This window comes from Lepidochelys kempii, chromosome 1 (genome assembly GCF_965140285.1).
Source record: "Lepidochelys kempii isolate rLepKem1 chromosome 1, rLepKem1.hap1, whole genome shotgun sequence".
NCBI lineage: Eukaryota > Metazoa > Chordata > Testudines > Cheloniidae > Lepidochelys > Lepidochelys kempii.
The window spans coordinates 118,152,430-118,167,444 of NC_136380.1; the positions used below are offsets into that span (position 1 = coordinate 118,152,430).

The window sequence follows — 15,015 nt, forward strand, 5'->3', positions numbered from 1 at the left end:
GATACATTATATATATATACACATTCACATACATACACACATATACACACACACACACACACACACACATATATATATAATTAGTTTAAATTTTAATCTGTCTTTCAAAATAAAGATACTGGATACATATCAAATAGATACTCTCTCTGGAAGGTGTCAAACCAGGTCAGGCAAAATAAGAGCCAACACAAACTTTTTTCCAGTCCTTGAACCGAGCCTACATCCTCTCGTTAAAGACAGAGAGGTCTGATTAGAGCCGCAGCTACCTGTGTACTTTGCCCCAGACACACCCACTGTAAGTCTCACACACCGACAACCTCTACAACAGTGGTTCTCAACCAGGGGTACTCGTACCCCTTGGGGGACGCAGAGGTCTTCCAGGGGGTACACCAACTCATCTAGATATTTGCCTAGTTTTACAACAGGCTACATAAAAAGCACTAGCAAAATCAGTACAAACTAAAATTTCATATCATCGCTTGTTTATACTGCTCTATATACACTGAAATGTAAGTGCAATATTTATATTCCAATTGATTTATTTTGTATTTATGTGGTAAAAAGGAGAAAGTAAGCAATTTTTCAGTAATAGTGTGCTATGGCACTTTTGTATTTTTATGTCTGATTTTGTAAGCAAGTAGTTTTAAGTGAGGTGAACCTTGGAGGTACGCAAGACAAATCAGACTGCTGAAAGGGGTACAAAAGTCTGGAAAGGTTGAGAGCCAACAGGTATCAAGTCCTTCTGTGATGTATCCAAGTTCAGAGTGGACAGGATGGGGACCTCAAAAAAGTTCAGAGGTCTGAGCGAATGTTCAAACCTTTTGAGGTTCATGTCTCATTAGTGTATGTGATTAATTATATTTAGTAACACGCGTAAAGGCTTATGAAATAAAAGTATACTCCAGATTTGTCAAGGCAGGTTATAAAACTATTTGTCTAGATCTTTTAATGGCCTCCCATCAGCAATTATTACCTTGGCTCTCCCTCTTGTTCAGGCACTTCCTCCTCCTCTTCCTCACTTCCGCTATATTCATATTCTGTTTCATCTAGCAAGAAAGAGGAAACAATATTCCAGGTGGCTCTTACAATTGTTTATTTTAAAATACTTAGCTCCGGCTGTAGGGTCTCAGCAATCCAGTTCTGACCAGCTTAAATTATCAGATTTACATACAACATTTTGGAACAATTCAAATGTCATCTCATCCTAGAGACATAAGGAGACCTTCATTTGGATGTGAGCTTCAGTTTAATCCACAGGCTTTGTCTACAGTGATAACTATATAGTCTTAGATTTTTTTGTAAAATCAGAGGTTGGTAGAATATCAAATAAACTGCTTTTAATAATATATACAAGTAAACACAGGCTTAGTTTTAAAAGTCTGCATACCCTTCTCTCCTCTCTTCTTTCTGGTCCTGTCTATATGGTCCTTAAGCTGGATTCGGACTTGCCGTTCATTTGGCTGATCGCGTATAAAAGGATGTTTTAAAAGCTGTTCGGTGGAGGGTCTCTGCATATAGTTCTTCACTAAACAACCTTCTATAAAACTAAAGAACTTTTTTGACCTGAGGGGAAAAAAAGGTGTAAAGCTAAGACTCAAATAATCCATTTTTCAGTTTTTCCTCATTAGTCCAAAAACCTTCAGTTCTGTTTCCCAAAATAGCATGTTTCTGTCTAGCAGCATAAATGGTGTCTTAGATAGATGTCTTCAAAAAAGTCACAAGAATGCTGCCAAGACAATTTGGGGACTCTTCCATTATTGCAAGTAATACCAATCTGTTTTTATATGCACTTGGCTTAGTGGGATAGGTCTGTAGGAATTGAAGAACATTTTGTTTTTTTAACTGAATAACTATGCATTTTTTAAAATAACATTTTCTGAATACTTAATGCCATATAATTTGTTCAATCAGGGCACACAGGACCAAATTAATCCCTGTTTTAACTATTGAAGTTAGTAATGGAATTCAATTCATCTCTGTCTAATGGATAAAGGGATGAGGAATACATGTTTGGTAAATCAGAACATTATCTTGCTAAAGTAGTAACTACTCCATGGTACTCCTGGGGGAGTTCTGTGCCACTGTACAATGCAGAATTTTGCAGAAATTAACGTTGCGCATGCAGAATTTCGTTTCCTCCCCTGCAGTGCTGCTAGCCATCACTAGAGGCCACACGAGTGGCATCACTAGAGGCCACTCGGCAGAACCCAGCTTTCATACAGAAGACACTGCTGGGGGGAAGGAGAGGGAGCTAAAGGGTTCCTGGCAGCTGCAGTTCCCAGCATGCCCTGAGGGAAGAAGGCAGCACACAGGAAACTCCATGCAAACCTGGGACCCAGCATCAGGCTGTTTCTCCCTCTGGATCCCTGGACTCAGGGGGTCTGTATTGTTACTTACATACTTACCGACAGGTATTCTGAAATAAATTACCAAAATAATTGAAACTGGTGATTATGTAGTGTAGGAGGACATGAGGCACTCTTAGACACTTTCAGGATAAAAATAACTGAATTTTTTTTCCTTACCTCTGTTTCTAACAAAACTTTAGAAACAGAGTGAAAATAATGCTTAAAATTGTATTTTTCATCCCTTATCCTGTTTCCTTTTTGCCCTTCATTCACCTTGCTAAGTAAAAACAGTATTATTACTACTGCTGTTTTTAGCCAATTTAACTTTCTGATTCTTATTCACTAGCAAAATGCGGCAATATTGGGGTTATAAACACTACAGGTAACGCTTACATCTAAAACAAACATTTTTTCATCCTTTTTCAAAACTATATGAATAGGTATGTATTCATAAACTCTGTGTTTTACAAAAGTTTATTTAAAATACACACACTCACACAGATGCTCCACTAGTCAATTACTGTATGAGAAAGTCATTCCAAACAATGATCCAGTGCACCAAGTCAACAAAGTAAATTATGTTATTTATATATCAGTGTAACTGGTCACATCACTTTACTAATTTCTTTTTTGACAGGACTCTAGCATTCAACCTCATAGTCATGCAATTTCCATTCACAGAGTGCATATTTCTTGTATGAAACAAACACACACACACACTTTTCCTTCACTTAAGAAGAAAGCACAGTAAAGCGTTACTTTGGTTAATGTTGAGGCTTTCATTGAGGATTTTAAGATTCTCATCTTCAACCTACATAAACCCTCATTCTAGTGAAAATTATTGCTTCATACAAATCAGTTGTGTTTAATAATGGGGAGGAAAATCCCATATTGTTAAGGGATTATTCCCAGCTGGCAAGAAGAACAATTTCAATCGTTTGCAATAATTATAGTAAAAGCCTTCATTAATTTTAATAGTTCCTTTCAACTCAACATCTAGAAGTCAATGGCGCTGTCCTGTTTCTTTATAATACTGTATCTTAGAAAAGATATTGCATATTAGAAATGCAGCAGAAGTCTAGGCTTTGAGCTGTGGTATAATTTGTCACCTTAATATGATGCTGCTCTGTCAACAGAACAGCTCATTTTTTGTCTCATGATTCAAAAGAGAAAATTTCGCTAAAAAAATAGAGCTAAAAAATAATCAATGCACATCTCATTTTGTGCTTTGATTTAATAGTGCAGAAGATAATAAAAAGAGTGATTTTAGCCAGCTTAAATTATTTTACAGTTCTGTGGAAATGGTAAGAAAAAAGCATGCCATGAAATAAGAGATAAGAAAGTGCTATGTTGTAAAGAAAACAATGAAACAGACTACAGAAAACATAGGAGCCTCTACATACCATTTCTTGGATTTTAGACGTGGAGGAGGGTTTCTGGGTATAAGAAACAGCGCCCTCATTGGATGCATGTCACAGAGGGCTGGAAAAAAATATAATTTTGTTCAGTTGTTTTTCCACGTCTCGTGATTCTGCATTTTCACTGTCTTCACTTCAGGATTATTTCATTTTCATAGACATTTCCCCATCACCAACCCCTACATGTGATGGACACGGGAATGACATTAAGCAGAATTAAACTGAAATGCAAAAGTTAAGACAACAGTTCTGCCCCTAACTGCAAGTTTAATGCGGCCAAAAATAAAGGCCGAGATTATCCACTCAGATCCAAACATGGAAGGGACCTCTGTGCAGAGATCTCCATCTCCCTCATGGAAGGAGGAGCACTGTCCCCACACCATTCTCCAAACACAAGGGCACTCCGTAGTGTCAGGGTCCATAAAGGCGGCGGGGGTAGAGATAGAGCAGGTTGGGGGCCAAAATGAGGCCAGGAGCAAGGGGCCCCTGTGGCAAAAGAGAACATCCTGATATCTCAACTTCAGCTGAACACCATTGCCAATGAGTGAAGAGAAAAAAGAGGGGCTGAGGGCTAGAGATGGTAGGAGGCAAAGGACTCTGTGTAGATGGCCCTAATCTCCCATGCTTGGCAGTGGATCTCTCAGCCTCTCCTGCAGGGAGAGCAAACCTAAAGGAATGACCAGAGAGGATACCGGTGAGGGGTTCATTATGACTCATTTCCTTCCCCCAACAGACCCTGTTGTGAGTTCTTCTGTAAGAGGGGCCAATCTGAACCCAACAGTTTAGCATGAAGTAATATCAATTACCAATTCCAATCAAGTGAAATGCACACACAGGTTACGGAGCCCAGTGACAGAGATTTAATTAAAACAAGAGGAAGTTACTTACCTGTAACTGGAGATATATGGTCCCTGTCTGTATTCCACTGTATTCCATCATGCGTCTAGACCGAGAGATTTTGAAAGTAGTAGTGTCCGTTGGTCCACCCGTGTGCCGTTGGTCAACCCCACCTTTTATTGCCTCAGATGAAACCATGAGGTGAACAGACCATGACTCCAGTTCTTTCTCCCCTACAAATCCAATGGCTCCGCAGTGGAGGGGAAGGAGGGCAGGAAGTGGAATAGAGATAGGGACCACAAATCTTGAAGGGACTCCAATTACAGGTTAGTAACCTCATAGTCCCTATCTATATTCCAGTGAGGGTGATTAACAAGCAGGACCTACATCAGAGGAGGTGCGAGGATGAGGATGGAATGGCTGAGTGGAGGACAGCCGTGCCAAATAAGACGTCGATAGCGGAGTCCTGCACCCAGACGTAATGCGTAGAGAAGGTATGTACTGAATTCTACGTGGCCACCCTACATATGTCCTGAAGCAGCACAACTTAGAGGGTGACCATGGTCGAAACCTGGGCTCTCATGGAAGGGGCTCTCACCCTGGGGGAGGAGGCAATCCTGACAGCTGATAGCACAATGCAAGGCAATGCACCCCGAAATTAATTTAGATATGCTCTGTGTGGAGATTGCCTGTTCTTTAACTCTCTCAACTATAGCAATAAACAATCTAGGAGATTTCCTGATTGGTCTTGTCCTCTGCAGGTAGAAGGCCAAAGCCTAATCGTGTCGAAGGAGTGAAGTTGTCATGCCTCTTCTGAGGCATCACGCTTCGGAAAGGAAGCAGGTAAGTGGATGGGTTGGTTCAGATGAAACTTGGATACGACCTTTGACAGAAATTTGGGGTGTAGGTTCAGAGAGACTTTATCCTAATGGAAAGTGGTGAAAGGAGGGTCTGCCATCATGGCCACATGTTCACCTACCCTTCTCGCCGAAGGGACAGCCACAAGGAAAGCAACTTTCATGGAAAGGAGGGACATAGAACATGAAGCCAGCAGCTCGAAGGGCTGTTTCATTAGTGCCAACAGAACGAGGTTAACGTCCCACTGGTGAGCAATAGGCTGTAGAGTGTGATGGGGCGTTTCTGAAACCTAAAAGTCAATGGGTGTGTAAATATGAAGTGTCCCTCCATGGTGGGGAGTGGAAGGCACTAACTGCAGCTAGATATATCTTGAGGGAGAGATGCAAAGCCTTCAAGGGCAGGAGGTAATCCAAAAATAGGGGAATTGGCACCTCTTCTGGGGAAAGCCCCTTCTGTTGGGCCCAGGGGGTGAAGCAGTTCCACTTGGCCTGTTAGGAATGCCTAGTGGACTCTTTCCTGCTGCTCAAGAGGATGTTTTGCACCTCTCATGGGCACACCCATTCTAGAGAATATGCCCATCCAAATACCACACCCTGAGGTGAAGCATCTGCATATCTGATCCTGTTGTGGCGCTGCCTCAGTAGCTTGGAGAAAGTAGGGACGGGGCTGACACGTGATGTAGGTTGGAAAAGAAAACTGCCTGGGCCAGCATGGGAAAATCAAGATAACCATTGCTCTGACGCGCCTGATCTTGTGGAGTACTCGTGGCAGGAGTGGTAGAGGGGAGAAGGCATTGTTAATCTGGTCCAACCAGCAGAGTATGAGCGCATCACCTTGAAGGAAGGGACCACTACCCCCCTGGAGCAATAAGCGCTGCATTTGTTGTTGATGGCAGAGTTGAAAAGGTCCCTGGTCAGAATCCCCACACTGGTGGGGGATATCACATACTACGGTGTCATGGAGTTCCCACTCATGATCAATCACAAATTGTCTGCTGAGAGAGAGTCTGCAATCACATTCTGAGTCCCTGGGAGGTAGGCTGAAGATAACAGGATCTGGTGGGTGATGCACCAATTCCAGAGGTTGACCACCTCAGTACAGAGAGCAGTTGACTTTGTGCACCCTTGTTTGTTGATGTGGTAAAAAGTGGTGGTGGTGTCCAAGATGATAAGAATATGATGGGGATGGACGGATGGGAGAAATACAGAGCATGCCTTCCTTACAGCCCGGAGTTCCAGAATGTTGATGTGCATTGTGGATTCCCAAGGGGTCCATGTTCTCTCTGTCATGTAATCTCCTGTGTGCACTCCGCATCCTACGAGGGATGTGTCAATGACGATCACCCTGTCTAGGGAAGATGGGAGAAAGGGGACTCCCACACAAACCTGTCACAGGTCCATCCAACACTGGAAGGAAGAGTACCACATGCTTCCTTACCTCCCGGCTAGACCCTGGCGCATGGTCCATAGCGGTGGTACCACCAGTGCTGACTTCAGACTCCGTAGCTGGAGGCGCACTCCTGGCAGCACCAGACCCATGTAAAGTGGAGGCTACCCAGCCAGGGTCTGAATGAGGTCTCATGACGACTTCCATGAGGGGCTTCCGGAAGCAGAGAGCTCAACCTTCTCGGGTACGGCTGGGGAAGCACTGGCAGATACTGCACCTGGATGCAATGTGGGCTTTCCCCAAGCAGTAGAGGCAGTGTTGATGTTCGTCGCAGACCGAGAAGGAATGCAGGCAGGAGGCACAGATTTTAAAGCCTGAGGTTTTCAGCATAGTCCAGTATCCACACGTGAGTATGGGTGGGAGGGTCCACGCAGAATAAAACTCTCCAGGAAGAACCCCAATTCTACTCCTAAAACTAGCAAACTACTATAAAAACAATAGAAACAGTAAACTACTCTAAAAACTATGTTCAATTGTGTATTTTAAGGTGCATCACATGCAAGAGGACACTAATAATTCCAACCCGGACCATGCAACAGTAAGAAGAAACTGGTGATGTGACCGGTCTGCCTCTCCCTTTGTCACCTCAGACAAAACCATGAGGCTAGCCAGGGGCATAAGCATGGACCAACAGACGCTACTACTTCCCAAATCTCCGGCTCCGGATACATAGTGCACATGTGTAAACCTTCAGTGGAAAACAACAGGGACTAGCACTGGATGAAGAGCAAAAAGTATGTACATGTTCTGAACCAAAAGTGGTTTAAGAAACCTAAAGAACTGAAGTTACATGCAGACTAATAGCCAAACAGTAGTTCTAATGCTGTTAGTTTTGTGCTAGTCGATTTGTCCTGGGAGAAGCCTCTGTAGATTTGGACCCATGCAAATGTGCAATTATGAGAAAAACCCATCAGATCTCTTAAAACGTGAATGCGAATAAGAACAGTGAGCTGTATGTTAGATTTAAAAATCAGAGTTGTAAGCATGAAGGCTACAATGAAGCTACCATTTTGAGGCTAGACAGAAGTCAACACCCCTGAATGTCTGAGTATGGTGGTAGGAAAAAAGCCAATTTGCAGTTTTACAAGTAAAATAATTACTTTATGCTTTGTTAATCTTCACAGAGGACATGTGGGAGAAAAAAGCACTATGGAAAAGTTAGGCATTTTTAATTTTACCACTCAAAAATCAGACTTGACAGCTTAATATACTCAAATAGTCTGCTTTTAAAAGTTCTTCACTGACAGTATTAAAACTAGGTTATAATTTAAACCACTGTCTTCCAAGAGTCTTCTACTCTGTCCAATGAAAGCGAAAACAATTCGTAATAGAAGATTAAAATAGATAAGTCTCAGAGTTCAAGAAGAATGTTACCATTACACAGACTCATGGAAATCAGAGATAGAAAGGACCTGCTGAGCCATGCAGTCTGTCTCCCTGACAGAGCAGGATTTTTCAAGCCAGTACACTTTTAGCATTTTTTTCTCGCAGTCTGGTTTAAATATCCCAAGCAATAGGGCTTCCACCACTTCCCTGTGGATACAATTCCAAAGCCTAATATATCTCATGGTCAGGAAGTTTACAGATCCATTGGCTTCCAAATAGTCCTGTCATTGCTATTATACTACTACAATTACAATCACTGCACAGTAATGCTTTAACACTGTAGTATCTTTATCAACAGAGTTGCCATTTATAGAATTTTATATTTATGGTGCAGGAAAAACCAAGGAGTAAAGATACACCATCAGTGCATTTTCAGAAACCTCAAAACTGGGTTTGGATTACAACCAACAACTTTGAAGTATATGTTTCTGTCTTAATAAACCCTTAAGAAAAAGCACACATATCACTTACGGGGAGCTCCTTCTGCCATCTCAATGGCCGTAATGCCACATGACCAAAGGTCACTCTGCAGAGAAAGAGACCATATGTTAGTAGGTACACTTTGTCACACTAGGTAACAGCATCTACTAATGCACTGCAGGTAAGAAACTAAAAACAGCTACCAAGGTTATTTAAACAACAGTTTTTAAAATGGCTTTTCTTCTTTTAATCCTAATACAAAATGCTAAATATGATACCATACAGTATTTATGTTATACACACACACAATTATGCATACATAAGTTCTTAATAGTATACAAACACTTTCATATTAGGACATTTCAAGACATAATTAGGTCATAATTGCCCAAATGTTAAGTTCTGTAAAAAATTATATTTCCCATGGATATAGTTATTGTAAGAGGTGAACATTCCCCGGTAGTATTTGCAATCCAAACATTGCAGCCCTGTCCTAGCATATGAGACCCTGAAAATGTATAGACTAGAAGCAAAAGTGAAACCAACAAGTCAGTTTTCAGATGTGTTCATTATCAGACATACAAAACATTAAATAAAATAGTTCTAAAAATTAGATTTTTAAAATTCTTTTCTGCTGTTGATAATCTAATAGTATTTTTACATACGGATTTTTTTAAAAAATTGAGCCCATCATTGCTTATTGGCAGTTCAGCCAAACCTCTACCTTTACGTTGCCCAATAAAATTAGAACATGACATAGCAGCATGAATTCCTAATGCCAGGAGACACAGGCAACCGGCTATGCGCCCAAGAAAAATAAGAAGCTACTGTCCCTTGGAACCCTGGTGGCCAGAGCACCTCATTCCAGCAGTCTCATATTATTTGTGGCATCACACAAGGGGGATCCTGGAATGGAAATCTTTCAGGATATTAGCACTGGATAGCCACTAGGACCAGAGGATAACTGCATTCCCTGCTGAATCAGAACTATGGTTTAGAGATTCTCTTCCACCATAGGAACACCAAGAATAAGTAACTGCTGAACAGTCCTGGAGTGGAACTGAGCTCAAGGGGCTACAGTAGGTCCTGACAGGAGACCGTATCATCCCCATTCGGGATGTGGGGAAGAGAACTACTGTTGAGGAAAATGGTGCTCACAGCTTCCAGGTTGATAATCCTTTTAGAATATGGGAAGACATACTGGAATGGGTGAACAAACTCTTCTCTGTGCTCACCATTAGCTCCAAGCAATAGAACAACTGCATTTTCAGACCCCAGAAGCTTCCCAACCAGACACCAGTTTCTTCTGGCTCAACCCATCAGTTGCAATAATTAAATTAAGCTTGTAAAACACTAATTTTCTAAGAAAAAGAATATGTAATAGGAGGATATTGAGATATCTCCATGTGAAGTACCTCCACTTCACATCAGGAGCAATAAGGGAGCGTTTTAAGAGACATAAGCGTAAATCACAGGCTTTGTACACCTCATGGAATTGCTTACATTTGATCCCCGTTAATTATTAAACATGTAGATTAGTTTGGAGGTTTTCTCCCCCTCAGAATAATTTCTATCTATTGAGGTCTGTTATCTTACTTTAACCTTTATCCTTATGTCTTATCAACTCCACCCTGAAAGGGATTACATTTTTTCACAGACCTCAATCAGGACAAGGAATATCTAAAGTTATTAGTCAAGAAATATGGGCTCAATCCTAGCTAGATGTTCAGGTATGCATAATATCAACCATGGACATTCATATATCTAACATGAATATCAACCCCAATTCACTAGCTCCAATGCTCTTGATGTAACGATAATCAGACTTTCACATTTCCTAGCTACCTCTCCTAGTTTTAATGCTTGAAGAGATGCATTAGTCTGAGTAAAGATTAAAAACACATTTCATATTTTATTCCCTCTCTTGTGGCTCCCTGAAACAAGCTATAAGGTACTTGGGAGATTCCCAGAAAGCTTCTATCAAGGAATTTAGCTTTAGAAGATGTGACAAAAACAAAAAGAACTGTTGGTGCAAATACCATCAAGCCAATTTTACTTTTAGGGAGGTTAGATTTGATGTTTGCAGCTCAGTGAAGGACCAGTTGTGTCCAATTAATTTTTGGAGAAATATATTGTTTGATGGATAAATCTTCTATGTGATTGTGACAGAGTGCTGAAAACAAGCAGGTGAACCATCACTCTGGTCACTATAAATCCAAGTAGCTCCCCCACGCCAGGGGGAAGGAGTGACTAGTTACTAGAGCAGCATCAGCTGGGGAGAAATAAGGAGATAATTAGCCCATTAACAGTAAGCATAAAAAAGGAGCACAGGAAGGAAGTGCAAGAGAGGGAGACAGAAAGGCCAGCAAGGCTAACAAAGGGAGATCTCTGTGTGGAGGAGCTCTCTTCTCCCTGGCAAAAGGGGATGATGATTGTATGTCACTGTAAATAGAATTGCTGCACAGGGGTGGTGGCTGATATAACAAAAATAAACTACATGATGTGGGTTACAAACAAGAGGTGGTAAAGCCATTTGTGCAGAAAGATAAAAGTGGAGAGCCGTGCCCAGCCACAGTGATTAACATTCAGATGATCTCTCAAACCAGGACAGCACATGCTTTAACCAGCTCCTTCTGTATTACATTGTAATTTAACGCTTCTATTCTGGCAAAAAGATGCATTTGAGCTGGGGGCTCTATTTAAGGCAAGTGTTAAAATGTATTGTTCTGAGATTATCACAATAAGCAGGATATATTAAACAAATTAAAATGCTAAGATATTCATAGAAATTGAAAACAACAAAATTTCTTGCTAGACTCTTTCTACACCATTTTGAACAGTGCCTAGCACAAGGAGGTCTCTGTCCTTGACTGAGGCTCTCAGGAGCTACTGCAGTACAAGTAACAAATACGGTGTTATTAATTATGATAATCTAGTAATGATCTGTTCTTTGTATTCACGTTATACAGATTTACCTTTACAAGAAATCACTCTCACAACCATACACAGAGACAATGAAAGAGACAAATATAAGAACTGCCTTCACTCATGGTTATTAGACAATAGATGTCACTATTTTATTACTGTGTAAACAGAACTTTCTTACTCTGTAATCATAAGTAGCATCTGGATTTTCATCACAGGCAATAACTTCAGGAGCCATCCAGTATGGGGTTCCAATAAATGTGTTTCTCCTGCCAACCGTCCTGTCCAGCTGGGCACTAACACCAAAATCCACTGTGGGCGGAAAAAAGATTAAAATAAAGTAAGAGGGGGGCAAAAACATGCTGCGATTACTTCTCTAAGATAATTTGGAAAATAAACCCATGTGGAAGATCCAGGTGGGAGAGCCATGTTCAGGAGAAACCATTAAGGTTAATACTCAAACTTGCCAGTGTCCTCAGGCATCGGACCACAAAAATCAGGAGAAAGAGCAAAACACAACTAGCTCTTCAAGACCTCTTACTAGGCTGCCAGCACAGTCTTCCCATTATCTGTGGAGCTACCCTTCCCATAGCAGAGAAAACGGATGCAAACATATTGTCTTGGGGGCAGAGGGAGACTTGCTATCTCCAGTAATCATGAGACAGGGTGTCTTGGCTTATCCAGGGTGACCCTGCTTTCCACAGATGCTCTCATGGTGTGGCAGCACCACCAAGTCAGCTGGGCCACCAATTGGTCCTCCACTCTCTCTGCCCAAAATTCAGGACAGAAAATCAAGTATTACTCACAGGGACTGCTTCCTGTCCTAACACATGTGAATGAGGCACAGTGGGAAGCAAATGTGGAGCGCAGTTCAAAAAAACGGTTACTTACTTTCTTGTAACTGTTGTTCTTTGAGATGTATTGTTCACGTCCATTCCACATTAGCTGTGCGCACGCCGCGTGCACAAGTGTCGGCAACTTTTTCCCTTAGCGGCTCCCATCGGGGCCCCCCAAGTGGCGTCACTGCGCCGTGCATATATACCCCTGCCGGCCCGACCCCCTCCAGTTCCTTCTTGTCGGCGACTCCGACAGAGGGGTAGGAGGGTGGGTGGTGGAATGGACGTGAACAACACCTCTCAAAGAACAACAGTTACAAGAAAGTAAGTAACCGTTTTTTCTTCTTCGAGTGCTTGTTCACGTCCATTCCACATTAGGTGAATTACAAGCTTACCTCTGGAGGAGGGTAGGAGTCACGGAACAACTGCTCGAAGGACCGCTCTGCCAACTGCCGCGTCTTCTCTGGCCTGCTGGTTGACTGAGTAGTGGGTTGTGAAGGTGTGCACCGGGATTCTCTGCCTCTGTAAGAAGGCCGCCCCCACCGCCATGCACTTCGTGAACACCTATGGGGCTGCGGCTAGACCTAACGGGAGAACTGCAAACTGGTAATGTTCTTGGCCCATGGTGAAGCGTAGGAACTGCCGATGTGCTGGGTGGATGGCGATATGAAAGTACGCGTCCTTCATGTCGAGGGCAGCGTACCAGTCCCCCGGATCCAGGGAAGGGATGATGGTGCCCAGAGAGATCGTACGGAACCGGGCCTTGACCAGGAACTTGTTGAGCCTGCGCAGGTCTAGGATGGGGGCGAAGACCCCTTTGGCCTTGGGGATGAGAAAGTACCAGGAGTAGAACCCCTCCTGCCTTAGGCTGTGCGGCAGCGTGTCTACCGCCCCCACCTCTAGCAGCGAGCAGACTTCCTTCTCTAGGAGATGCTCGTGAGAGGGGTCCCTGAAGAGGGATGGGGAAGGGGGGTGGGAGGGAGGAGAACTGCAGCGAGTACCCATTCCACACCATGCGTAAGACCCAACAGTCTGACGTAATGTTGGACCACACACAGGAGAAACGGGACAGGCGGGTCAGGAAACAAAGGGACAGATCCGGTGACTGGTCTGGTATGCTGTCCTCAAGAGCACCTTCAGAAGCCTGGCTTAGTGCCCGGCTGGGGTTTGTGCTGGCCTTGGTCCTGGCCCAGCACATTATTGTTACTGTTGTTGTTGTTGTTGCGCCGTCGCCCTTTATCCCTGCCTTGCCTACGGTAAGGCTCATGCCTATGGCGAGGCTGGTACTGACGCTGAGGGGGAGGCTGCGGCTTAAAGGGCTTCTCTGGGTTGTCAGGGTGTGCATACCCAGCGACTTAAGCGTAGCTTGCGTGTCCTTAAGACCGTGCAGCCTCGTGTCTGTCTGGTCCGAGAAGAGCCTGGACCCTTTGAAGGGGAGGTCTTTGAAGGGAAGTGTACTCTGGACCTTGGGAGGCAGGCCTGACTCCTGGAGCCACGCCGAGCGCCTCATGACCTCCCCTGATGCTATTGTTCTGGCCATCACGTCTGCTGAATCCAGGGAGGCCTGGAGAGAGGTCTTGGCTACTGCCTTGCCCCCATCCACCAGGGCCGTGAACTCCTGTTGGGGACCTTGCAGGAGGTTGTCCTTAAACTTCCCCACCGCCGCCCAGGAGTTGGAATTGTGCCTGTTGAGGATGGCCTGCTGGTTCGCAATCCTCAGCTGAAGGCCCCCAGATGAGTACACCTTTCTGCCAAAAAGATCCAGGTGTTTTGTCTCCTTGGTCTTAGGGGCCGGGGCCCGCTGTCCATGGCACTCCCCTTTGTTTACCGCTGAGACCACTAGAGAGCATGGACTTGGGTGGCAGAACAGGAACTCACAGCCCTTAGATGTGGCAAAGTATTTACGCTGCACTTTTTTGGCCGTTGGAGCGCTGGAGGCTGCGGTCTGACATATGGTCTTATAGTTGGACTGAATGGTCTTAATGAGCGGGAGCGCTATTCTGGATGGACCTTCGGGGCTCAAAATGTCCACCATGGGGTCCTCCTGTTCAACCGCCTCCTTGGCCTGCAGCCCCAAGTTCTGGGCGAACCTACGCAGCAACTCCTGGTGGGCTCTATGGTCTATCGGTGGAGGGTCGGACACTGCTGTACCCGCCCCCACCTCATCTGAGGATGACGAGGAGGTTAGCTGCTGCTCGACCCCCTCTGGCTGGTCCTCCTGCTCCCCTTCTCCCATGGGAAGGGCCTCCGGCTCGGGCAGGAGTCCATGGGATGGCACCAGACTCGGTGCCAGGCTCTCCGGTTTATCCTGGGGCGGATGCTGGAGGCCCGGATACTGTAGCCTCCGGCACTGTCTGGCATCAGTACGGGGACCGGGACTGCTGCACCGAGTAACTTGCCCTGGATGGGGCCCCTTGGCGCTCCTGATAGGCCCAGGGGGTTCAGAAAGGCCAATGGCCTGGCAGCCCCCATTGAGTTTGCTAGCCCACCTGAAGGTCTCTGCTGTCCCGGGGCCCGGTGCGGGTAGCTATAGCGGCCGGA

The 15,015-nt window shown here is 44.1% G+C and overlaps 1 protein-coding gene across 4 annotated transcripts in view; it reads right to left on the reverse strand.

Annotated features, from left to right (window-relative positions):
- MAP4K4 (mitogen-activated protein kinase kinase kinase kinase 4) overlaps nucleotides 1-15,015 on the reverse strand; it is a 239,111-nt gene that overhangs the window by 70,291 nt on the left and 153,805 nt on the right. For all 4 annotated transcript variants that reach the window (XM_073351753.2, XM_073351762.2, XM_073351771.2 and 1 more), the window contains exons 7-11: nucleotides 11,820-11,950; nucleotides 8,765-8,819; nucleotides 3,752-3,830; nucleotides 1,388-1,563; nucleotides 974-1,046 (exon numbers count right to left, since the gene is read on the reverse strand). In XM_073351753.2, coding sequence (XP_073207854.1) covers nucleotides 974-1,046; nucleotides 1,388-1,563; nucleotides 3,752-3,830; nucleotides 8,765-8,819; nucleotides 11,820-11,950 — 514 coding nt within the window. The remainder of the gene's footprint in view (nucleotides 1-973; nucleotides 1,047-1,387; nucleotides 1,564-3,751; nucleotides 3,831-8,764; nucleotides 8,820-11,819; nucleotides 11,951-15,015) is intronic.